The sequence below is a fragment of the Rhinopithecus roxellana genome, chromosome 5 (genome assembly GCF_007565055.1).
Source record: "Rhinopithecus roxellana isolate Shanxi Qingling chromosome 5, ASM756505v1, whole genome shotgun sequence".
Taxonomy (NCBI): Eukaryota; Metazoa; Chordata; class Mammalia; order Primates; family Cercopithecidae; genus Rhinopithecus; species Rhinopithecus roxellana.
Window position 1 is genome coordinate 83,739,614 of NC_044553.1, and position 24,529 is coordinate 83,764,142.

The window sequence follows — 24,529 nt, forward strand, 5'->3', positions numbered from 1 at the left end:
GAGGCAGGAGAATGGCGTAAACCCGGGAGGCGGAGCTTGCAGCGAGCTGAGATTGCGCCACTGCACTCCAGCCTGGGCGACAGAGCTAGACTCCGTCTCAAAAAAAAAAAAAGATTAATATTTTAAAACAATATTTTTTCATATATCGTTGCATATTCTTTTAAAGCAGGGTTTCTCAACATGAACATTACTGACATTTTGGGCTGGATAAGTCTTTGTTATGAGGAGCTGTCCTGTGCACTATATAGGATATTTAGTAACATTCCTGGCCTCTACCCAGTATATGCCATTAGCATCTTTCCAGTTGTGACAACCAAAAATGTCACATATTGTCAAGGATGATTTTCCCTGGGGGGAAAAATCACCTGGGTTGAAAACCAGTGTCCTAAAGTAACAGTTCCCAAACTGAAAAAATACTAGTTTTCATAAGTGAAAAAACATTAAATAGTAAAAACAGTATATTTTCCAAAATTTAAAAAATAGCGAGAGTGTCATTGTTACATTTTCCCAAATCTCTGTGTATCTGTCATAATAAAAGGCATTCACATTTAATCTGTTGCAAAATATTGCTTTAGCTGAAGTATATAAAGAAAATTATAGGCTGGGTGCTGTGCCTCATGCCTGTAATCCTAGCAGTTTGGGAGGCTGAGGCGGGAGGATTTCTCTAGTCCAGGAGTTCGAGACCAGCTTGAGCAACATAGCAAGACTATCTCTACAAAAAAGAAAAAAATTAGCCAGGCATGGTGATGTGTACCTGTAGTCTCTCAACTACTCTGGAGGCTGAGGTAGGAGGATCACTTAAGCCTGGGAGGTTGAGGCTGCAGTGAGCTATGATAGCCCCAGTGCACTCCAGCCTGGGTGACAGAGTGGGACCCTGTATCCAAAAAGAAAAAGCTTTATACATCAGTATTTATAAAAGGGAAGAGCATGTTAATGACTTAGATAGCTGTGTATTCTTCATTAATACCGTATCAAAACTCAACAAGTGGAAGTTTCTTAAAGATTAGTTGCAATGTAGAATATAAAACCGTATCAAATAATTTGTCATAGCCTGTTACATTGTTACATTAAAATCCATTAATCTGTCTTAAACTTTAGGTCTTTCCTCCCATGCATCGTTTTATAACATCATACATTGATCATTTTGGAAAATACTGGTTCACTGAGTTTTTCAGATTTTCCAAATCTTGACACATTTCATTGTATATTTTAAAAAGTCACATCTGTTGACATTACCACCAGTCTCATCAGAAAAGCCTCTATGTATTGGGAAGTAGTTATGTTCACCATGGTGAATACAATTTTTCCAAAATTTTTATTTTTACTTGAAAGCTTGAATTTTATCATTGGCCTCAAATACTGCCAATTATTTTTCTTGAAGTGACAGGCTCGTCTTACTCATTTTTGAGAAAATATTACCAGATACCCAAGTCTGAATAACCATAGTTTTTCAGTAATTTCAAGTAAAATGTTATTCGTGAAAAAAGCAGTCAGTTCAGCTCACAATGCAAACTATCTCATACATACTTTTTCACAGAATAGGTATTGTTTTTCAGTGTGCAGTAGAAGTGTTTTATGTGTACTTTCCATTTTGTCATACAAAATATTTAGATGTGTACTCTGGTTGAAATTTGATACAATTATTTTTACTGCTTCATCAAGGCACTCCTCAGTGAATGTGGCATTTGTGTCTTATTGTGAATGAGTGGCAGTTAAAGAATACACTGATGAATAGTACAATTTGCTGTCACTGCCCTAGTGCCAAGGCACCAGTGGTTTTACCCACCATTGCTTTTGCATTGTCAGTACAGTTTCAACACAGTGAAAAAGGCAGATAACATTGTAGTGTTATTGCAAAAAGAGTTTTGACTTTGCAGACCTTCTGGGGTCCATGGAACACACTTTGAGAACAACTGTTCTGAAGCATGATATTGTGACATCGTATCCTTTCAAGTGTCTATATCAGAATTTAACCAATTCTGTCTTGTTTCTTCTATTTATTTTTTAGCTTTTATCACAATCCTTGTAGCTAAATTCAAGAGCAAAAATATTTTCCCTTAGAATAATATCTTTAGAAGTGGAATTCTGAGTCAATGGGTATGAATATTTTTTATATTTTTAAGATACATTTGATATATATCACCCAATCACCCAATTGTCTTCCAAGATGGTTAAACCAACTTGTTTACACTTGTACCAATGTATTATGAGACTGCATCGTGGCTAGAGATGGGCATTATTTTATCTTAACCAATTCAGTCAGAATACTGGCATCATCTAAAAAGTGTATTATAACTTCTCATACAACTGGCCTTGATTACTAGTGAGTCTGAATATTTTAAAGTTTTGGCCATTTTGTAGTCTTCCTTTAGACTGATTACAGTGCAACTGCTTAGGTTGTAACTTTCTTTGTTAAAACAGTCACATTCTCCTAATTCCTTTTGAGATTATTCCCTAGTTAACCCTATTTGCATTTGGATGTATATCAAATTGCAGCCTCTGATTTAGAGTCCCTCTCTTAAGGAGGTCGTAAATGTGCCTTTCTCTAAATTTCAGAAGTTTGAGCCCCACGTTTTTGACTTTTGTTATATTTAAGGAGTATCACCTGTGCTATTAACATTTTTTTCTAAGTTGATTTTTCTTATAAACAGTATTTGAAAGGAAACTTGATATTACTATAAAGTCTACTAAGTCACGGGTTTTATGTGCTAGTTGTTTTTTTCTAGTACACCTTAAAATATGTAATTATTAAAATCATTTCTGTCTAAAATTATCCAGTGGCCTTTGTTTACCACACTTTAGGAAGAGCAGGGGCTTTGGACTCAAACATCTTGGATTTGAATCCCACTCTGCTTGTAACTAGTAGTGTGCTCTTGGATAGGTGAGTCTAACCTCTTTGTGCTTCAGTTTCCTCACTGGCAAAATGGGGATGTTCAAAGATGAACTCTTAGGTGCCTTACATCTCTACTCTGTGATTCTGGTATAAGAAGAAAGGGATATTTGAATATTTGTGGATTTCTTTCTCTGTTTCTGATCAGGAATTAGAGACATTGTCTAGGGTTAATATTTTAAAACCCTAACTTGATTAAATTCTACTGCTGTTAGTCATCTGATTTTGGAGAAACCATTTCATTTTATGGGGCTCTAACTGTCTAGTTAGGATATTACTGCTGCTTTAATACTTCCTATTTAATGTAAAGTACTTCTAGCTAGGAGCTAAGGCAAGCCAGGACCTCACTTTTAACATGTTTAAAATGGGGACAATGTTTCTGTTCTACTTACCTCATTAGAGACATGGAAAAATGAGATAATAGGTAGATAAGTGGACACAGCTTTTAGCAGAAGGGTACTAGGTAAAGACAGGGTGTCAGCAAAAGTAATGCCTGTAGATGTTATCCCTTCTATAGATACTTCTGTAGTGAAGAGCAACATACGTGTGACACCACCTCTCCTATCTCTCCAGACCTGCCTGTACCCCTCCCTCTTCCCTGCCTACTGGTTTCGATTTGGGAAGTGCCATTGAACAGCAGTTTTGTGACCTTGGGCAAATCACTCAACCTTAACTATCCGTGGGCCAAAAATTGGGAGATCTGACAACCTTGAGTCTGTATTTCTCTATGGCAACAACTGGCTAGAGCTGAATGGTGGCTTATCTTTTAAAAATACAGATGTATTCTTCAGTCTGTCACTTAATCTGGCAAGTCTGATTCATTTACTTTGCTGCCTGGCCTCTTTGCGAGGCTGGATTGTATCATGGTAAGGAGCATGGTTTCTGGAGCCACATTACCTAGATTCAGATCCCAACAATGACTCTTGGTAGCTGTGTACCCCTTCATATTATGTAGCTTTTCTGTAGTTTCATGTGAATTCCTACTTCATAGGGTTGTTTAAAGGATTGGAAGAGCCACTACATATAAGACCCTTAGGATAGTCCCTGACCCAGAGTAAACTTAACTGATGTTAGTTGTTGTTTGAGTTCAAATAGCATAATAATTAGCTGACATTTATCTAGCTCTTAATATGTATCAGGCACTGGTCCAAGTCTTTCACACAGATCTATCTCATTAATCCTAAAGGTAATACTGTGAAATAGGTAGTGTTGTTTTCTCAGTTTTACAGATGGAAGGACTATAATTTAGAGAAGTTAAGTAGCCTATCTAAAGGCACACAGCTAGTAGGTGCCGGCAACATTGAGAGTTGAACCTGTGTTTGTGTATCCTAATCCTGTGGGTTTTTTCTTATTATTCTTTCCTGTGTCTTACTACGTGGAGACTAAGCCTATGGGTTTGAATGCTGTGCTGTGCTATGCTGCCCCACATTATATCCACCTCTAAAATAGGTCTAATCACAGAAGTGGCTGACTTGAGTAAATAGAGCTTAGTGCTCTTAATGTTTTTGTAAGTGATTTGAGGAGAGAATGAATATAAAATTTCCAAAATTTATATATGATGTTAGTTCCTTCAGGCAGTGAAATGCAAAACAATAGGAGATAAATAAACTACAGAAAACTTTTTTGGGGTGGATGGGGTGAGTGAATAGAAAAATGGTAACTGAATTTCATGGTAGGTTCTCATGAAGAAAGATAAACTGTTTGTAGAATCATGTGCTCCGAGATATTTAGTAAGGACTTGAGAGTTATTTTAGGCTATTATTTGAAGGTTAAAAAGGCCAGCAAACATTTCACACCCATTAGGATGACTGTTATCCAAAAAAGCAAAGAATAAAAAGAGTTGGCAAGGATATGGAGAAATTGGAACTGTTGTACATTGTTGATGAGAATATAAAATGGGACAACCACTGTGGAAAACAGTATGGCAGTTCCTCAAAAAGTTAAAAACAGAATTACCATATGGATCCAGCAATTTCACTTCTGGTTATATACCCAAAAGAATTTAAAGTAGGGGCTCAAACAGATATTTGTACACTAATGTTCAGAGTGGCATTATTCACAATAACTGAAAGGTAGAAGCAACCCAAGGGTCCATCAGTGGATGAATAGATAAACGAAGTGTAGTCTATACATGCAATGAAATATTATTATTCAGCCTTACAAAGGAATGAAATTGACACACACTACAATGTGGATAAACCTTGAAGACATTGTGCTAAGTGAATGGTGTCTAGAGGGAGAATGGCAGTTGTCAGTGGGAAGGGGTAGTTCTGGAAATAAAGTGTGGTGATGGTTGCACAACAATGTGAAAATGTGAATGTAGTTAATGCCACAAAACTCTATACTTAAAAACAGGTAAAATCATTAAAATGAAAAAAAAAAAGACTGGAAAGTGCTTTTCTTCCTTGTGTAAAGCTCCAGAACGTTCCTTATTTGGAATGCTAGGTGCTGTTCTGTCCTCTGCATGTTGGTGGAATGGATACAACTTAGTTTTAGGCTCCAGGCCCAGCTCTTTGGATTATTAGCAAGTCATTTTATAATCTCTGATATGTGTCTAGAAAAAGGGCCCACATAATCCTTACCTCACAAGCAAGGATAAAATGGATATGTGTGTGATTGAATTTCTATACAAATGTCAATTATTTTCAACTTTGGAAAAATAACAAAACAGACTTATTTTCCATCCACTGACGTAGCTGGGCTGTGTGTCACACAGACTGTGCCTCTGTAATGCGCTGCAGCTTCTTGGAGCTTAGGAGAGGTATAGTTAACACAAAAGGAGGTTTGGTCTTACACAGTACACTCACTGAAGAGGAATAAATGGGCTGAGAAGAAAGCCAGGCTGAATGATTTTCCTTTGGTCTTTACAGTTAAAAAAAGAAAAAAAGAAAAAACTTCAGCAATATAAAAGGGTATTAAGTAAAATTGCTATCTGCAAGAGATGACCTCTGCTAACCATTTTGCATCTGTCTTTGTATGTATAAATTTGTGTATGTTTTTGTGTAATTGTATCATACTATTCATATTCTTAATGCTACCTAAAACAAGGTTTGAAAAATTAGGACAAATTCATGGGTGATACTTTAGGGACACAACGACATTTTGAGAGCTGTGTGCACCTAATGTATATCACACTAGGCTAAATGCTTTTACAGACATTATCTCACAATACACAACAAGCCTGGGAAATATTTGGTATTTTCTCCATTTTACAATAAAAAAAATTAGGGTAGAGGAGTAGAATAACCAGGACACATAAATGGTGAAACCAAGATTTGAATCAGGTACTTTTATTCCAGAGCTTGCACTTCCTGTATCCTTCTATAGCACCATCTTTGCTGCCTCTCAAAGATGAAACCCCAAGCTCTGTATCTAATCCCATTGTGTTACTTGTTAAAAGAATGTTTTGAACAATTAATACAGTCACTAATACTTTATATTTTAGAAATTGTTCCATGTGAGTATAAACAGAGCTGCCTCATGCTTTTATTTATTTATTTAGGCTGCATTGTACATATATAAATAGTAAACTTTCTTGCATTTTTTTATTGTGAAATATATACAACATAAAATTTACCATTTTAACCATTTTTAAGTGTACTTACTGTTCGGTGGTATTAATTACATTCATGTTGTGCAACCATCACCACATCCATCTTTAGAATTTTTCATTTTGCACAACAGAAACTACCCATTAAACTATTAACTCCCCATTCCTCTTTTCCCCCAGCCCCGGCCACTGCCGTTCTACTTTGTCTCTGATTTGAGTATTCCTTATATAAGTGGAATCATACAATATTTGTCCTTTTGTGTCTGGCTTATTTTATTAAACAATAATTTTAACCAGACTTCTATGGATGGACATTTAAATTATTATTCTTTTGCTCTTTGAACAATTACCAGTTCCAGGAGCATTCAATCCAGAATTTCAGACTGCTCTCTCAGTCCTATGCTTGGCGGGCTTTTGAGGAAACCCAAAGCAAGTCCTTACCTCAGCTTTTCTGAGCAATAAAATAAGAAGAATGTTAAATAATTACTTTTGTTATAGTGTGTTGTAAGGGCTTGCTTAGTTTCTGCTTATAGCTTGGGACCCTTTGGGAAAGGGTACTCTTTAAGAATAAAGGTTTTCTATAACTACAAAGCTGCTGCCACAATGTGATTATGGTACATTTTTTGATGAATTAGTGATTTTAGTGCAGAATGAAACCAACCCAAAAAACCAAAATCAGAGTATGTAGTTGTATTTTCTTGGGGTTCTCAGATGAGTCGAAGGTAAGCAATTGTTTATGAGAAAACCAGGCTTAGAAGGCCTGGCCTCTGCTTGTCTTTGCCTGGCACTGGCACTGAGAAGAAAGGGAAGGTCTAGCCTTCCCAAGAAGTCTCTGTGCTCCACCTCCGGTGCCCCAGAGAGGTTGGGGCTGGGCTCCCTCTCCTGAGGCTGACCCCATTCTCATCCAACTGCCAGGCCCATGGGGCTGGCTTAAATGGTCTGAAATGATCCTAAATATTCTTCACTTGGATTATTTGCATGTCAGTCTCTCTCTGTGGAACTAAACAATAAATCTCTGCCTTTCTGAACTGATTGGGTGATTAAGGGAGACAACTGTAGAGCTTCTTTTGCGTCTGAACTGACTTTCCCTTGCTTCACCAGCCCTCCTCTGCTTTGTTGAGTCAGAGGCTTGGGCACAACTGTTTGTTTAGCTCCCTCTGCTGGCTGAAAAGCAGCCTAATGGTTTCACATTATGCCTCAATTTGTACTGGTTGTTTTTCTGCCAGCGCATACTTGAAAAGTGCCGTCTTTGCATAGGGATCTTAATACCTTGCCTAAAGGAATGAGAAGTTGAGTGGGGTAAGGGGGTGTGTTTAGCTTACATCTTCTGATGCTAACCTTGAGGGCAAAGTCAAGAAGCAGGCCCCATCACAGCGATAATTTTTGCCTCAGTGATTCCAATCTCCCATGGACTTTGTCACATCATCGTGTTAGTTACTAAGGACACATCATTTAAAGGGATCCCAAGACATTTAACAAATAGCCATGAATTTTAAATTACTGAGTACTTGGCAAAATGAAATCATCCTATAAATGCCTAGAATGAACACAAAGATTATTGCTGTCTGGGTGATGGGGGGAGACCTTAGGCTGAGAATGGTTATGAGTTGGACACAAACATATAGATATTCTGGTTTCTTTTTTTTTTCTTTTAGTAGAGACAAGGTCTCACTATGTTGCCCAGGCTGATCTCCAACTCCTGAGCTCAGGTGATCCTCTCACCTCGACCTCCCAAAGTGCTGGCATGACCTCCCAAAGATCTGCTGGGATTACAGGTCCTCCTACCTCGACTTCCCAAAGTGCTGGCATGAGACACTGGGCCTAGCAGATATTCTGTTTTTGTTTTTGTTGTTGTTGTTTGTTTTGAGATCAAGTCTTGCTCTTTCACCCAGGCTGGAGTGCCGTGGCATGATCTCTGCTCACTGCAACCTCTGCCTCCAGGGTTCAAGCGATTCTCCTGCCTCATGCTCCCCAGTAACTGGGACTACAGGCACACAATATTCTGTTTTTACTTAAGCTGCTTCAATTTGGGAGAGACTGTGCTGTAGGTCTTAGTGAGCCATGAGTATCCCAGCCCATCCTGCAGAGTCTTGTTTTCTTTTTTCTTTTTCTATCATGAACATTAAACATAATCCAAAACTCTTTATTATGGAAACGTCCAGCTGGGCTCACGCCTGTAATCCCAGCACTTTGGGAGGCCAAGGCAGGCAGATCACTTGAAGTCAGGAGTTGGAGACCAGCCTGGGCAACATGGTGGATCCCTGTCTCTTGAAAAAAATACGAAAATTAGCTGGGTGTCGTGCTCACCTCTAGTCCCAGCTACTCAGGAGCCGAGGCAGGATAATCAGTTGAACCTGTGAGGGGGAGGCTGCAGTGAGCTGAGATCGTGCCACTGCACTCCAACCTGGGCGACAGAGTGAGAAAAAAAAAAAAAATTGTTCAAGCATACACAAAAGTAGAATAGTATAGTGTATGTATCTACAGCAGTTGTCCATATTTTATTAATAATCTATCCCTCTACTTTTTTTTTCTGGAATGTTTTAAAGGAAATTCCAGACATACTCCATTTCACCCACCTCAGTATGCATCTCTAATTGATGAGGATTTTTTTCTTTTTTAACATAACCATAGTAGCATTAATAATACCTAAGAGATGTAACAATACTTCCTTAATAACATGAAATACTTAAACAAAGTAGAGAGATACCAATCGGATTTTACAAAATGTTGATAATTTGTTAAATTTACTTCCAATCTATTATTATTACTGATAGAAGGATTTACTTATGATGTTTTGTTTTTAAGACTTTATTTATTTTAGAGAAGTTTCAGGTTCACAGTAAAATTAAGAGAAAGGTATGGAGGTTTTCCATGTACCCCTTATTCCCACACCTGCATAGCCTCCTCCATTGTCAACATCTTCCACCAGAGTGGTAAATTTGTTAAAATTGATAAACATATGCTGATACATCATAAACACCCAGAGTCCCAATGTTCAAAAAATGAAACTTAGGGTTCACTTTGGGTGTTGTATATTTTATGGGTTTGGACAAATGTAATGACATGCATCCATCATTACAATATCATACAGAGGATTTTTACTGCCCTAAAAATCTTCTCTGCTCCATATATTCAACCCCTGCCTCCAAGCCCTGGCAATTACTGATCTTTTTGTTGTCTCCATGATTTTGTCTTTTCCAGAATATCATAGAGTTGAAGTCATACAGTCTGTAGCCTTTTCAGTTTGGCTTTTTTCATTTTGTAATGTGTACTTAAGGTTTCTCCATGTCTTTTCACTACTTGATATTTCATTTCTTTTTATGACTGAATAAGTTTCTGTTGTCTGATTGCACCACAGTTGATTTATCCATTTACCTACTGAAGGATATCTTGGTTGCTTACAAGTTTTGGCAATTGTGAATAAAACTGTTGTAAAATAAATCCATGTACAGGTCTTTGTGTAGATATTAAGTTTCAACTCCTTTGGTTAAATACCAAGGAGCATGATTGCTGGATTGCATGATAAGGGTACATTTAGTTTTGTATGAAACTGCCAAACTATCTTCAAAGGTGGCTGTACCATTTTGCAATCCCACCAGCAATGAATGAGATTGCCTGTTCCACATTGTGACCCTCGTTTGGTGTCATCTAGGTTTTCTCCTACTATCTTCTAGGACTTTTATAGTTTTGTGTTGTACATTTAGATTTATGATCAATCTTGAGTTAATTTTTATGAAGGGTGTAAAGTCTGTCTAAATTCATTTTTATGCATGTGGATATTGAGATGTTTCAGCACCATTTGTTGAAAAGACCCTTTTTGCTCCATTGTTTTGTCTTTGCTCTGTGGTCAAAGATCAGTTGATTATACTCATGTGGGTCTATTTTTGGCCTCTGTTTTGTTCCACTGATCTATTTGTGTATTTGTTTGACAGTATTATACTGTCTTGATTACTGTATCTTTGCAGTAACCTGAAGTCAGGTAATGTCAGTCCTCCAACTTTGGTTTTCTTTTTTTTTTTTTTTGAGGCGGAGTCTCGCTCTGTCGCCCGGACTGGAGTGCAGTGGCCAGATCTCAGCTCACTGCAAGCTCTGCCTCCCGGGTTTACGCCATTCTCCTGCCTCAGCCTCCCGAGTAGCTGGGACTACAGGCGCCCGCCACCTCGCCCGGCTAGTTTTTGTATTTTTAGTAGAGACGGGGTTTCACCGTGTTAGCCAGGATGGTCTCGATCTCCTGACCTCGTGATCCGCCCGTCTCGGCCTCCCAAAGTGCTGGGATTACAGGCTTGAGCCACCGCGCCCGGCCTGGTTTTCAAAATTGTGTTGACTATTATGGGCCTTTTGCCTCCCCTATAAATGTTAGAATCATTTTGTTGATATGCATAAAATGATTTGCTGAGAATTTGAGTGGGATTGCATTGAATCCATAGATGAAGTTGGGAAGAACTGATATCTTGAAAATATTGAGTCTTGGCCGGGCACAGTGGCCCAAGCTTGTAATCCCAGCACTGTGGGAGGCCTAGGTGGGCAGATCATCTAAGGTCATGAGTTCGAGACCAGCCTGGCCAACATGGTGAAACCCCGTCTCTACTAAAAATACAAAATTAGCCGGGCGTGGTGGCATGCGCCTGTAATCCCGGCTACTCAGGAGGCTGAGGCAGGAGAATTGCTTGAACCCGGAAGGCAGAAGTTGCAGTGAGCTGAGATTGCACCATTGCACTCTAGCCTGGGCAAAAAAAAAAAAAAAGCAAAACTCCGTCTTTAAAAAAAAAAAGGAATAGCTGTCCATTTATTTAGTTCTTTGATTTTGTTCATCAGAGTTTTAAAATTTTTCTTATATATGGTAAAACTTTGTTAAATTTATACCTAAATATTTTATATTTCAAATTCCACTTATTCATTGCTGGTATATAGGAAAGTGATGAACTTTTGTATATTAACCTTATATCTCCCAATCTTGCTAAAATCACTTCTGTATTTTTTTAAAGAAACACTACAGATACATTTAAAAGCCTCTTTTACTATGTGTGTTTATCCATAAACAATATGAAGTATTGTTTTTGATATTTAAAAATACATGCTTAAATATTATCCCTTTCATATCCTTTTGAAACTTGCTTTTATTACCATTAGGTTTTTACTATTTATTCATGTTTGTATACATGTTTCTTGTTCATTTGAACTGCTGTATAATATTCCATTGTGTTTAGACTCCACCTATTTTATATTCCAGTGGAAGTTATCCATTCCTGAATTGTTAGGTATTTATGTTGTATATAGGTTTTCTTGATATTATGACCAGTGCTTCAGTGAACTTTCTTGTACATTCCCTTGTGCCACTTTGTGAGAATCTGTCTAAATTATAATGTACATTTCCCTGATAACATATAGAATTTGAGATCTTCTATAAAATATGTTTGGTATTTGGGTTTCCTTTTCTGAATGGTTATATTCTTTGCCTCTTTTCCTATTGGAGTTTTAAGAATTATTTGTAGAAATTCTTTGCATCTTCTAGATATTAAGCCATTACCAGTATCGTGCACTGCAAGAATTCTTACAAACTCAGGCAGTCCTGTCCTGGTCCTTCAGTTTACTCCACGGGCCAGTTTGCTGGAGTTAAGTCAGCTTCTGTTTTTACTCCTGGGGTTCCTTTATTCTTACTTAACATTTGAGTTATGCTACTAAGGCGGACAATCCCTTCAACTGTCCATCAGAATGAATTTACTTTGTCAGTTATGGTTCATTTTTTGTTCAATAAGGCAGTATAGAATAGTGGTTAAGAGTTGGGGCTACAGAGTCTTTACTGCTTGTGTTTGAATCTTAGCTCGATGAGTTTATTATGTGATGTTGGCAAATTACTCTTTTGTACTTGGCTTTATCATCTATAAAACCAATGAGGGTAGAACTATTATGATGACCATTTTATGTTTGGTGAAACTGAGGCTAAGGGAGATTAGGTCAGAAACATGAGCAAGTAGAAGAAACATGTGCGCCTCTCTTTTAACTTTTTGCTTTTGCTAGAGGCATGAGTATAGAGAAATATTTATTTAATTTAAAAAAATATAGTAGCAGAAGCAGTGATAAGTCCCTGACTCACAGCCTCAGTGTTGGGAGAAAACCATAGGAGTGGAGACTATAGAGAACTGAAGTGCCCATACCTAAGTCTGTTTGTAGTGTGGAAAACCATTTGTGTCATTTTTCATGAAAATAAAGTGACAGAAACCCAAACCATGATTTTCATGACCTTAGCTTGATGTTTTACAGAGTGGTAAATTTGTAAGAAATACATAATTTTGATACTGTCCTAGGCCAGAGAACTCATAGTTGAAATAGGCCTATCATAAAGAGAACACTGTGGGCCACACTTAGGGCATTGGTCTGGTGTACAACTTGATTTGGACTGACAATGGAAGGAAGAAGAGACTCAAGAAACAAAGGAATTTGGCCGGGAGCGGTGGCTCAAGCCTGTAATCCCAGCACTTTGGGAGGCCGAGATGGGTGGATCACGAGGTCAGGAGATCGAGACCATCCTGGCTAACATGGTGAAACCCCGTCTCTACTAAAAAAAAATACAAAAAACTAGCCGGGCGAGGTGGCGGGCGCCTGTAGTCCCAGCTACTCGGGAGGCTGAGGCAGGAGAATGGCGTGAACCCGAGAGGCGGAGCTTGCAGTGAGCTGAGATCCGGCCACTGCACTCCAGCCTGGGCGACAGAGCGAGACTCCGTCTCAAAAAAAAATAAAAAAAAGAAAGAAACAAAGGAATTCAAGTAGCAAAGACAATTTCTTTCTAGGAGCAGGAGAATAAGTAGAATAAGTATGATTTGGCTTCTGTATCTTCTTCTATTTTTTATTACAAAAAGAAATCTGCTGTGGCAAAAAGTGAAGCAGTATGGGAAGGTATAAAGTAAAAATTAAAACATAAAAGTTTTCCAATAGTATATACCCAAATTAAAAGGAGGGATTCAAAAAGTTATTTGTACACTCATGTTCATAGCAACATTATTCACAATAGCCAAAAGATGGAAATAACCCAAATGTTCATCGATGGATTAGTGGAGAAACAAAATATGTGTACAAATATATATACGATGGAATACTATTCAGCCTTAGAAAGCAAGGAAATTCTGATACATGCCACAACCTGGATGCACTTTGAAGACATTATGCTAAGGGAGTGAGCCAGACCTAGGAGGAGAAATATTGTGTGATTCAACTTATATGAGGTTCCTAGAGTAGACAAATCCTTAGAGGCAGAAAGTAGAATAGTGACTACTTGCCCGGGTGCAGTGGTTCACGCCTGTCATCCCAGCACTTTGGGAGGAACGAGGCAGGTGGATCACAAGGTCAGGAGTTTGAGAACAGCCTGGTCGGTCAACATAGTGAAACCCCTTCTCTATTAAAAATACAAAAAATTAGCTGGGCATGGTGGTGGGCACTTGTAATCCCAGCTACTCGGGAGACTGAGGCAGGAGAATCACTTGAACCCGGGAGGTGGAGGTTGCAGTGAGCCGAGATCGCGCCACTGCACGCCATACTCCAGCCTGGGCAACAGTGCGAGACTCCATCCCAAAAAAAAAAAAAAAAGAAAAGAACAGTGACTACTAGGCGCTGGGAGGAGTTATTGTTTATTGGGTATAGAGTTTCAGTTTGGGGTGATGAAAAAGTTCTGAAGGTGAATAATGGCAATGGCTGTACAACAGCACAAATGTACTTAAAGGCACTGAAGTGTACACTTGAAAATGGGTAAAATGGTAAGTTACATGTATATATATTTTACCACCATAAAAAGTCCCCCAACACCAACCTACCAGTTATAGTTGGCACTGTAAACAACAACTTTTATAGCCATCTAGATAGGGCTATGCAAATACAAGCATAGATATAAGAGTATAAGCATACTCTTAATGCTCATTCTTTGGAGCACTCATTTATGTGCCAGGTATTTCCCAGTGAACAAAACTGACAAGGTTCCTGCTGTCATGGAGCTTTTAAAAATTTTGTTTTATGCAAATGGATATTGATGTACATACTGTTTTACACCTCATTTTCCCCCTTAACGAGTATCTTTGGACATCTTTCTGCATTAGCTATTATATAGATCTAACAACTTAATGGCTTCATAGTATGCCCTTGTATGGATGTGCTATCATTTGTGGCTGCATTTTTCATTGAATGGAGGAGGGGAGGCGGAGGTATAGAGCTTGCTATGGTTTGCTGCTGCTGTAAATTAAATTTTTATTAGGAAAATAGTATAGCCTTCTTATAAAAAGTCAGTGCAAGAAAAGTAAAAGTAAAAAGTAAAAGTGAGAAAAAAACAACCACCACCACCAACCCAGACCCAAAGTTACACAGAGTTAAGAGCTGTGCTGAGCCGTATTCTGTCTAGATCCTATTACTGTAAGAGTCAGGTGATTTCTTAGTTACCATTTGTATGGTGTTCCACAGTCAATGAGATCACATTAAGGAGATTGCTTTGAAAACCATTATGCTAGAAATATTATGGAAGTCATCTCAGGTTTTATTAAACAAATAAAAAGGTCTTCCATGAAGGGGTTCTGGGTAGCAAATGAAGAAATATTTAAACAACTCTGGAAAGACAGGAGCAGGGTGGCTTTAGGAATCTCATTATCAGTGCTTATCCCTTTCATTTTCTGTGTCTGCTTAAGATGCAATTCCTGGGAGAGGATGAATGGCCTAGAGAACATGTGCCTATTGATGGTAAAGTAGGGAGAGTTCTGGGTTTTTGTGCTCCATGTGAATCTTATGGAGTTGGGGAGGTGCAGTTTTAGAAAGGATGGGATTCGAGGCTGGCAAAACCATCTGTCAGCCTTGCAATGTCAGCTGTTATAACCACAGATTCTTACTTCCTTCTTAAGGAGGAGATGACCGCCGGGTTCTGCTATGGCACATGGAACAAGCCATCCACTCCAGGGTCAAGCCCATACAGCTGAAAGGAGAGCACCATTCCAACATTTTTTGCCTGGCTTTCAACAGTGGGAACACTAAAGTGTTCTCTGGAGGTAAAAAGGAAGATTCTACCTTGGGAACGTCACTGTGGTTGGGATTTTAGAGAAAAGAGTGTGAAGATAACTCCTTATTTTTCTTCCTGTATTTCATTGAGCTGTGGAATTACTGATTTCTCATAGCTTGTCTTTTCTGCATTACAGCAGTATTATATATTAGGATAGTGTGTGTCTTTTCTCTCTCTCTCTTTTTTTTTTCTTTTCTTCACCTGTCTTTTTCTTTATTTCTCTCTGGCAGAAAACTTTTCACATTGCCATCTGGTACACAGAAACACACACACACACACACACACACATATTTGAAACAATACTTAACCTTTTCTATATGTGGCATACTCTGATTTTGTTTTTTATTCTATTCTATTTCATTTTTAGAGATTATGCTGGCCATAACTCAAATGGATGTCATAACCCACAGATGGCTTCTGTTTGAAAAGTGTTGTGTTAGGTACAATTGAAATGGCTGGTGCTCACACCAACCTCTTGGTGATGGCTTCCATCAGCCATACTCCTTCTCACCCCCACATTTCTAGTTCTGACCTCTTTTCTAAGCTGCAGATTTTCCCACTGGATATCTACCTGTGTTCCAAAAGCAACTTAAATACAATAGATGTAAAACCAAGATCATTAGTCCTCCCTTGAGGGAAAATTTCTTCTTGTCTGCTGGATTTTCTTTCTCAGTTATTACCATTCACCCAATTACATAAGCTATTAAGTTTAAGAAATTGCTGACAATTAACCATTTTCAACTTTAAAAAGTAGCAGTTTCACATGGTTCATTCTACTATGATCTTGGAGTCATCTTCAAACCTGCCTTTCTTACATTTCCACATCTAGTCTGTCACCAAGTCCTGTCAGGTCTATCTTGAAAGCCTCTCATATTCATCCTTTAGTTTGGCCTGGATTTTTGCAATGACTTTCTGTGATTTCTGTAACCACTGTCCATCCTCCTTTGAATTCATTTCATACACAAGTTTACTTTTAAAAATAAAGACTGGACCATGTGAACCATTGAGCCTACAGTGCCTGAAGAATAAAGTCTAAACCCCCATCTGTCTGGCCTGACCTCCCTTCTTTGAGTTATACACTCTAGCCCACCAAACTATTTGTCATTTGAAGAATGCACTGCATGGTACTATTTTGTTCTGTGCCTTTTGTTCATGGTGTTCTTCCACCTTAATTGTCCAGTCCCCACCAATTCCCCTAAGCCTTTCATTTGTAGGAGTTTTGAGTTATTTGAGTTTCAAATGTCTCCTTCTCCATGTACTTTCACCCTGCTTATGAAGGAAATAATTGACCCCATAGCTAGATCAGATTGCTACAAAGCAAACCCTCTTGTTGCTATTAATTGTTTGTCCAATTGGACTGTGAATTCTCAAGGACAGAGTAGAATCTTATTCTTTTTATATACCCAGGACCTAGCACTGTGCCTGATACCTAGAAGGCATTAGTATGGGTTTACTGATTTCATTGGTTTGCACCCACAATAGAGTTTACAGCCAGGCTTTTGTTTAAGATGCCCTGGGCCATATCTTTACTGCTACTTTTGCTTTCTATTTAAATGACTGTTGGTTGTGCATTTTAGCATAGAGTGGGACTTTTTTTTATGTTTTGTCTTTTTATATTCAGGTTTTAATTTTTTTGCTATACAAACCATTTGAAGGCAGGACTACACATATCATGAATGTAATTTATATCCTTTGATAGAATAAGGAGAAATATAAGATTAAAACTTTCACATCATTTGGAATCACGGTCATCAAGTTTTAATGCTGTGAAAGATGATGTGGCTGGGTATTGTGGCTCACACTTGTAATAATCCCAGCACTTCGAAAGGTCAAGGCAGGAGGACTGCTTGAATCCAGGAGTTTGAGACCAGCCTGGGCAACATAGTTAGACCCAAACATTTTAGATCTCTACAAAAAAAAATTTTTTTTTTTTTTTAATTAGCCAAGCATAGTGACACATGCCTGTAGTTCCAGCTACTAGGGAGACTGAGGTGGGAAGATTGCTTGAGCACAGGAGGTCAAGACTGCAGTGAACCATGATTGTACCACTGCACTCCAGCCTGGGCAACAGAGCAAGCTAGATCCTGTCTCAAAAGAAAGAAAAAATTTTTTAAAAGAGCATGAGGATAGAAATATTAGCAAACATTTATTGGGGGCTTATTAAGTGCTCAGCCCTATTCTGAATGCTTTTACAGTTGTACTCTTATGCTAACAATTACTCTGTGATGTTATTATCACTATTCTGTAGGTTACAAAGCTGGGTCATAGAAATGTTAAAGATTTTATTGTGGGTCTCATAATTAGTGAGTGTTCTGCTGAAAAAAAAAAAAAAACAAAGCCAGTGAATTAATTTGCCAATGTTCATTTAGTGTTTTCCTTGATGGCCACAGTTTTGTTTTGTGTTGTTTCCCCAACTTTTTTTTTTTTTTTTTTTTTTGAGACAGTCTCTCTCTCTTGCCCAGGCTGGAGTGCAATCATAGCTCACTGCAGCCTTGAACTCCTGGCCTCAAGCGATTTCCCCCACCTCAGCCTCCCTAGTAGCTGGGACTTCAAGGGTGTGCCACTACCTGGCTAATTTTTTTATTTTTATTTTCATAGCGATGGGGTCTAGCTATGTTGCCCAGGCTGTAGCCACAGTTGTTTTTTTACATCATCCACTGGATAATACATGTTGGGAACTGTTACTATGTTATACTTGGCTGCTATTATTTTTAAAAAATTCTCTGTAAGAGCATCCTATCCTTCTTAAATGATTTCTATAAATCTTTTTTCTAGCTAACACTTCTAATTTGTATTAGCATTGGCTTTGTTCATATTTTTTCCCTGAAAACTTAATAATACTAAATTGTAATCTGGACAGGGACCACCTTGCAGGAATGATCAAATGTCTGCTTTTTTCTTTTGCAGGAAATGATGAGCAAGTTATCCTCCATGATGTTGAAAGGTAAATAGATTGGTGGTATGTGAAGGTGATTGACTTTGTTTTTCATATATGAAGAGGCAAATATTTCTTTAGACTAAAATGGTTTTTGTTTTTTGAAGAAAACAGCGTGAAACCAGCTGTTCTTTTCTAAAAAATATTCCTACAATAGTTTGAAATAAAGTTTTGATTTAAAAAGGAAAAAGGGATTTGAAAGTTGGTATGAAAGTATACGTTTTAGATGAAAATTTAAAACAAGAGTTTAGAAGAGTAGGAACCATAATATTTAAGAACAGTAATAGCTAATATTGATTGAGTTCTTACTATGTGCCAGACACCATTGTAAATGCTTCATACATATTAATTTATTTAATCCTCACACTTATTTTCTAAGGAGATACTATTGTGATCTCCATTCTAGATGAGGAAACAGAGGCACAGACATGTTAGATAACAGAAGGTCAAGTGGTACGAGAACCTGAACTTGGGCCATCTGGCGTCAGAGCCATGCTCTTCATCACCATGCCAGATTGCTAGGAGACCCCTCTTCCACCCTGTTGGCATCAGACTTGGCTGCTCTAAAGCTTTCCCTTGCTCTTTGAAAATCAAGTACAGGCCGGCGCTATGGCTCACGCCTGTAATCCCAGCACTTTGGGAGGCTGAGGCAGGCGGATCACAAGATCAGGAGATCGAGACAATCCTGGCTAACATGGTGAAACCCCGTCTCTACTAAAAATACAAAAAAAAAAAAAAAATTAGCCGGGCCTGGTGGTGGGCGCCTATAGTCCCTGTTACTTGGGAGGCTGAGGCAGAGAATGGCATGAACCTGGGAGGCGGAGCTTGAGTAAGCTCAGATTGCGCCACTGCACTCCACGCTGGGTGACAGAGCAAGACTCCGTCTCAAAAAAAAAAAAAAAGGAAAATCAAGTACGACCTCCAAATCTGTACACAAGCAGAAGAATTCTGTAATAAATGAAAATACTAAACTCAGCTATTGAGTCACTTTTAAATATGCTTATTTAGCACAAAAATTATAAAATCTCTAAAAAGACTACTTAATAGTACCTTTTCTTAAACCTGAAAGTTGACTACCTACCTTTCAGGAAATATAATATTTTTTGGGTTTAGCTGGGTTGACTTTCTCCTAGAAATGGAGAAGATGGCACCCTCGGTACTGAAGTGCTGGGACTCTGCACTATGCTTGTGTGTATGTGTGTGCCTCTGTCTTGCTCTCTATCTCCCAGCAGTGAGACGTTGGACGTGTTTGCTCATGAAGATGCGGTATATGGCTTGTCTGTGAGCCCAGTGAATGACAACATTTTTGCCAGTTCCTCAGATGATGGCCGGGTTCTCATTTGGGACATCCGGGAATCTCCCCATGGAGGTAGGGTCACTGTGCAAAAGACTGTTGGACTGTGTTGAACAGTTTGGTGTCAGATTCATTGAAGATCCAATTTATGACCTCAGTATCTATGTGCAAGTGATGTCAAGGGAAAGGAAATGTGAAACACTCACATGGGGGCATAAGAGGTCTTTGGAGGCCTTATCCTCCACCTAAGTACTCAGGAGTGAGACACCTTTGCCAGTCCTTCTCTGCCCTCCTGTGGCTCTCCACAAACCCTTGTACCTTGCTGTTTAGTGCCTCGAGGAGCAGAAGTTGTGGTGCTGACATGTAACTATGCTTGATTATTTACAGAGAATGGGGGTATTACGTGCTTTCCTGCATCCTAGTTTCAGGCTTGTTATTTTGTTGAACCACAGAATCTCAAATTACCTGTGTATAGGATCTTAAAATGATGGCAGGTAAACTCTATTTAAAGGGGATTGTCTGTGTGAGTGCCTCCTCTGAATGTGCCCTTTGACTCTGATGTGTAAAATGAAGAAGTTGCTTTGTTGACTTTCTCTGAAGTTCTTCAGGAAATGCATCTTCTCAGCTCATTTCCTACAGAGAGATTTCTGTAATTCTACCTGTCTTCAAAAGACCCCTTCCTCTAGTACCAGCCTTGGTGCCACTGCCATACTCACCCTGTCCTTTAGTGCAGATTGTAATGATCACAGCTGTGTACCTAAATTCACTATCCTGCCTGCTTTGTCTGGCAGGATCTGGGTCTTTTAATTTTTTTATATTCTAAACATTTTACATTCTGGGCCGTGCTCATTACTTAGGTTCAGGCTATAAGAGAAGCTTGTTTTTAGGGTTAGGTAGGTAAGGTAGCAGGAAGTAGCAGCTGTGGTCAAGTCACTGTGGGCTTGGTAGGTGAAATTCTCCTTAGTCTGAACTGCCTGATGGCGGAGATGACTGAGTGCTTTACCTGCTCAAAGACCTGTGAAGTACTACATATGGAGGTCATAGACTGAGAAGTACTTTCTTTGTATTACTCTAACAGGTCCCATAGGAGTATATCCTGCTAGGTAACTAAGTGGTTTCTTCCTCACTTGGAACCTGCTAATTTTTGTAAAATGATGCAGGGTTTCTAGGTGAAGTTGATTACAGACTGGCTAGATGTTAGGGAGCATTGTGAAGCAGAAGAGAAAAACCACACCATTATTTCACCATGTCTTAATTTTGTCGTGTTTTGTTTTATCTTCATCAAATCTGTGTGCAGTTTAAAAACTTTTAATTTCTAAAACTAATACAATTGGATTAAAAGCATAAGAATCCTACCAGTAATTGGTTGTGAATTTTTTCAGCTCCTGCGGAATTCAGTTTTACTTACTGTAAAATGGTTTATTTTCCCATTTTTAGTGACCATTTCTGTTTTGTCTCAAGATCTGATAGCTACTATATATATTTCTGGGTGTTATAGCTTAAAATGTCGTTAAATGTGTTTACCTTGCTATGTATAGGACTCATGGGGACCTCGTGAGTAGGGGTGACTGGTGGGATTATGTGCTGTTTTGGGGCACCAGGCCATTGGAGTGGTTATTAAAGAGTGCTCCGACCTACATTCACATTTCTGCTTGTCTGCCTGCCAGTGGCCCAAAGGTACCTGGAATGAACTGATTGTAATTTTTCTTTCCACAGAGCCCTTCTGCCTGGCAAACTATCCATCAGCCTTTCATAGTGTCATGTTTAACCCTGTGGAGCCCAGGTTGTTGGCCACAGCCAATTCAAAGGAAGGAGTGGGACTCTGGGACATTCGAAAACCTCAGAGGTGAGTCCCCTTTATTCATAAGGTGTTAAAACTTTCCCCTGCCTCATTTCTCAGGTAATGTGACCAGCCAGTAAGTGTTGTAAGGACTTCTTTGGCAGTTATCTCTGCTGGGCGTTTCTTAAGATACATAGTGTGTCTCAAGCCAGGAGAGCCTGTTTCCAAGGAATAGACAGTGAAAAATCCATACTCCTTGCTGAGGAGGAATCATAAACAGTAATCTGGACTGTAGACAGGGTCAGTTTTAGGCAATTATCTGAAGTAGTCAGAGCATCCCTTTAATATTGCCTTCTCTCTTCAGGCCCAGTGTTCCCCAGATGCATAGGAGCTCTTGGTGTGGGGTGGGTGGAGGGGAGGAGGTGGAGGTGGAGATTTGCCAAACTTGTTGCTGCTGAGCCAGAGGTTCTTAAGCCTAGGTTGGAGGGGATCCCTAAGAGGGCTTAAAAAATACTGAACTGCCAAAATTATATGAAAAGTATATATTGTATTTTCAAATAAGTGCATTTTCTGCTTATCACAAGGACTAATGACCTTTATAGTGACAACAACAAAAGGTTAAGAGCCATTGCACTGTGGTGTTCACAACCTCATGTGTTTCTCCACATGGCGCTATGAAAAGAGCATACTTAAGACAATCCTGAGTGATGGCATGAATCACTAATAGGGGAATCTCAGGTATCATTAAAGGATGTGGGAATGGGAGTGAGTAGCAGGCTCTTTTATGTTCCTTAAGTCCCATGGGGGAGGGACTACTTTTTATGGCACCTGTACATAAAGCTAGCCATGCTTTATTTAAAAACTTCCATGCATTGCTAGCTAGCTCCTCTGGAAATTCTGCATAGATGTAATTTCCCACTTCGTAAAGCAGTGTTGCAAAAGAATATCATGGAAACTAAGTGATGTTATAATTTATTTCATGGGCCTCAGATGAAAGGAATAGTTAAGTACAGAAGATTATCTTCCTTGATGATTTTTACTCCTAGCTGATTCTCTCCATGGGGCAGTAAGAGATGGTTGGAACTATTGTAGCAGATACGTGTAGCCTGGAGGGTTGTCCCTGGCAATGAGCAGGGCTCCCTAAGCTTCCTGAGGGCAGCAGAGATTTCTCCTGCCCCCTCTGTTGCATAGGCACCTGGCTCTTGCTTTTACAGTCTATTGAAATGTGTGTAGTGGCAGGACCCCTAATGTGCTTTTGCACTGTGTACTTTAGGAGGCTTGCTGTCTGCCAAGAAGACAATTGCATTCAGCTGCAGTGTTCTCTACTACTTCAGGCTCTTTAGGAACAACTGTTGTACCTCATCCATATTACGAAAGGCAGGATTTGGACGAACTGCGCCAGCCTTCTCCCAACCTACTATCTCCCCTACTTAAAATTGCAGTGAATAGCTGGCAACTGGAGTAGGGCACTGAGCTATTCATCTCCAGTGGAAAGCTTGAGTAATTCATGGTGTCTGCAGTGTCTTGAGAGAGGAGGAGTGTGTGGATATTTTAATTCTCCCAATTCTCTTCCACCAGTTTCTTACTGTGCATTATATGGGCCCTCCTCCGCTTTCCACTTGTCTCCTCACTAATAAATATAGTTTCTTTCTTGTTAAAAGAATTGTAAGTGATGACGATTATTTTATTTTTACAGTGACATTTATTGGTTTTGGGTTTTTATGCAGAAAAAAATAAAAACAAAATCATCTCCAGATTATCCCTGATACTTGTATGTTTTTAAAATGTTTGTCTGTCAGTACAGTTCTACTCCTTTCTAGTGTCTGTAGTCACTCCAGAGGTAACTACAGTGAACAACAGTTTATCTTTCCAGAACTTAATATAATATGTATACTACTATGCATATGCATCCTTTAAAAAAATTGAGACAGAAGGAAGCATGTAGTAATACTGTTCTCGATTTCTCTTTTAAATTAACAATATGTTTTGGAGCCTTTTTTCATACCAATACTAACAGATCTAGCCCCTTCTTTTAATGCCTATATGGCATTCAGTTTATATGATGTACCCAACAACCAGGAGGACTTCTTGTTTCCAGTTTTTGGTCATTATAAACAATGTTACATTTGACCTGGTTGTATGTCTATCTTGGCCTACTTTTGCAAAAATATCTGTACAGACTTGCTACATCAAAGGATGCATGTTTTTAAATTTTTGGTAAAAACTGTCAAATTGTAGCCCCACCACCAAAGGCTGCACTGACTTACAAATCTACCAACTGTGTATGAGATTGCATGTGTCTCCAGACCTTCACCAACACTTGAACTATTGGTAGTATTATGGGGGGAAATGATACCTTGTTTTGAGTTCTTCAATTATGGGTAAGATTTTATAGTTTCTTTGATAACCTACAGTTTTCAGAGTCCATGTGGGAGAAAAGTTGCCTAGTAAGGCTAATTGGCAGTCGTGACTAATTTCTTTTTGGAATAAAAGAAGGAGCATAGTGCCATGGGGACTAGGATGTTATTGCATTTATTTCAACTCTTCTAAGGTTCTACAAGGTTTTATGGGTGTCAGGCAGAAAAGGGGCATGAAATATCTTTGGAACTCTTCTTAACTTTGCATCCACTGGAGTTTGGGGATGAAATTACAGATCTTTTCTGTTAGAATTCCTTCAGTACAAGTTGGTTTGGGGAAAGAGAGCGCCCTTTTTCTTTTCCATGTAGGATTAGTTATGCTGAGTTGCAATAGATGATTTGTCTCTTGAGCACCGCTGCCTAGAAACCCCAACCTAGATTTTGGGGCAACTCTATATCTGTTGGGAGGACAAGCCTGGAACACAATAGAACTTTTTCAGGGATACTTCAAGTGTAGGGAGAGATTTTAAGGAATTTGTGAATCTCTTACAACTGCAGGTAAAATTGTGTGGCTTATGTATCTGAGTGAACACACATCATATTTTCTCTAGGGATGGTAGAAAGCTTCTGCCAAGTTCTCATAGAGACCCTTGACTCCAAAAGGATAAGATTGCTTGGTGTTCTGATTACCCTAG

At 38.9% G+C, this 24,529-nt stretch overlaps 1 protein-coding gene across 6 annotated transcripts in view; it reads left to right on the plus strand.

Moving 5' to 3' along the window:
- The window catches only part of DCAF5 (DDB1 and CUL4 associated factor 5), a 110,659-nt gene that overhangs the window by 18,929 nt on the left and 67,201 nt on the right, over window positions 1-24,529 (plus strand). For 4 of the 6 annotated variants that reach the window (XM_030930203.1, XM_030930208.1, XM_030930206.1 and 1 more), the window contains exons 2-5: window positions 15,314-15,457; window positions 18,376-18,412; window positions 19,633-19,772; window positions 21,414-21,543. In XM_030930203.1, coding sequence (XP_030786063.1) covers window positions 15,314-15,457; window positions 18,376-18,412; window positions 19,633-19,772; window positions 21,414-21,543 — 451 coding nt within the window. The remainder of the gene's footprint in view (window positions 1-15,313; window positions 15,458-18,375; window positions 18,413-19,632; window positions 19,773-21,413; window positions 21,544-24,529) is intronic. The other 2 variants (XM_030930204.1, XM_030930207.1) reach the window with 1 other exon arrangement.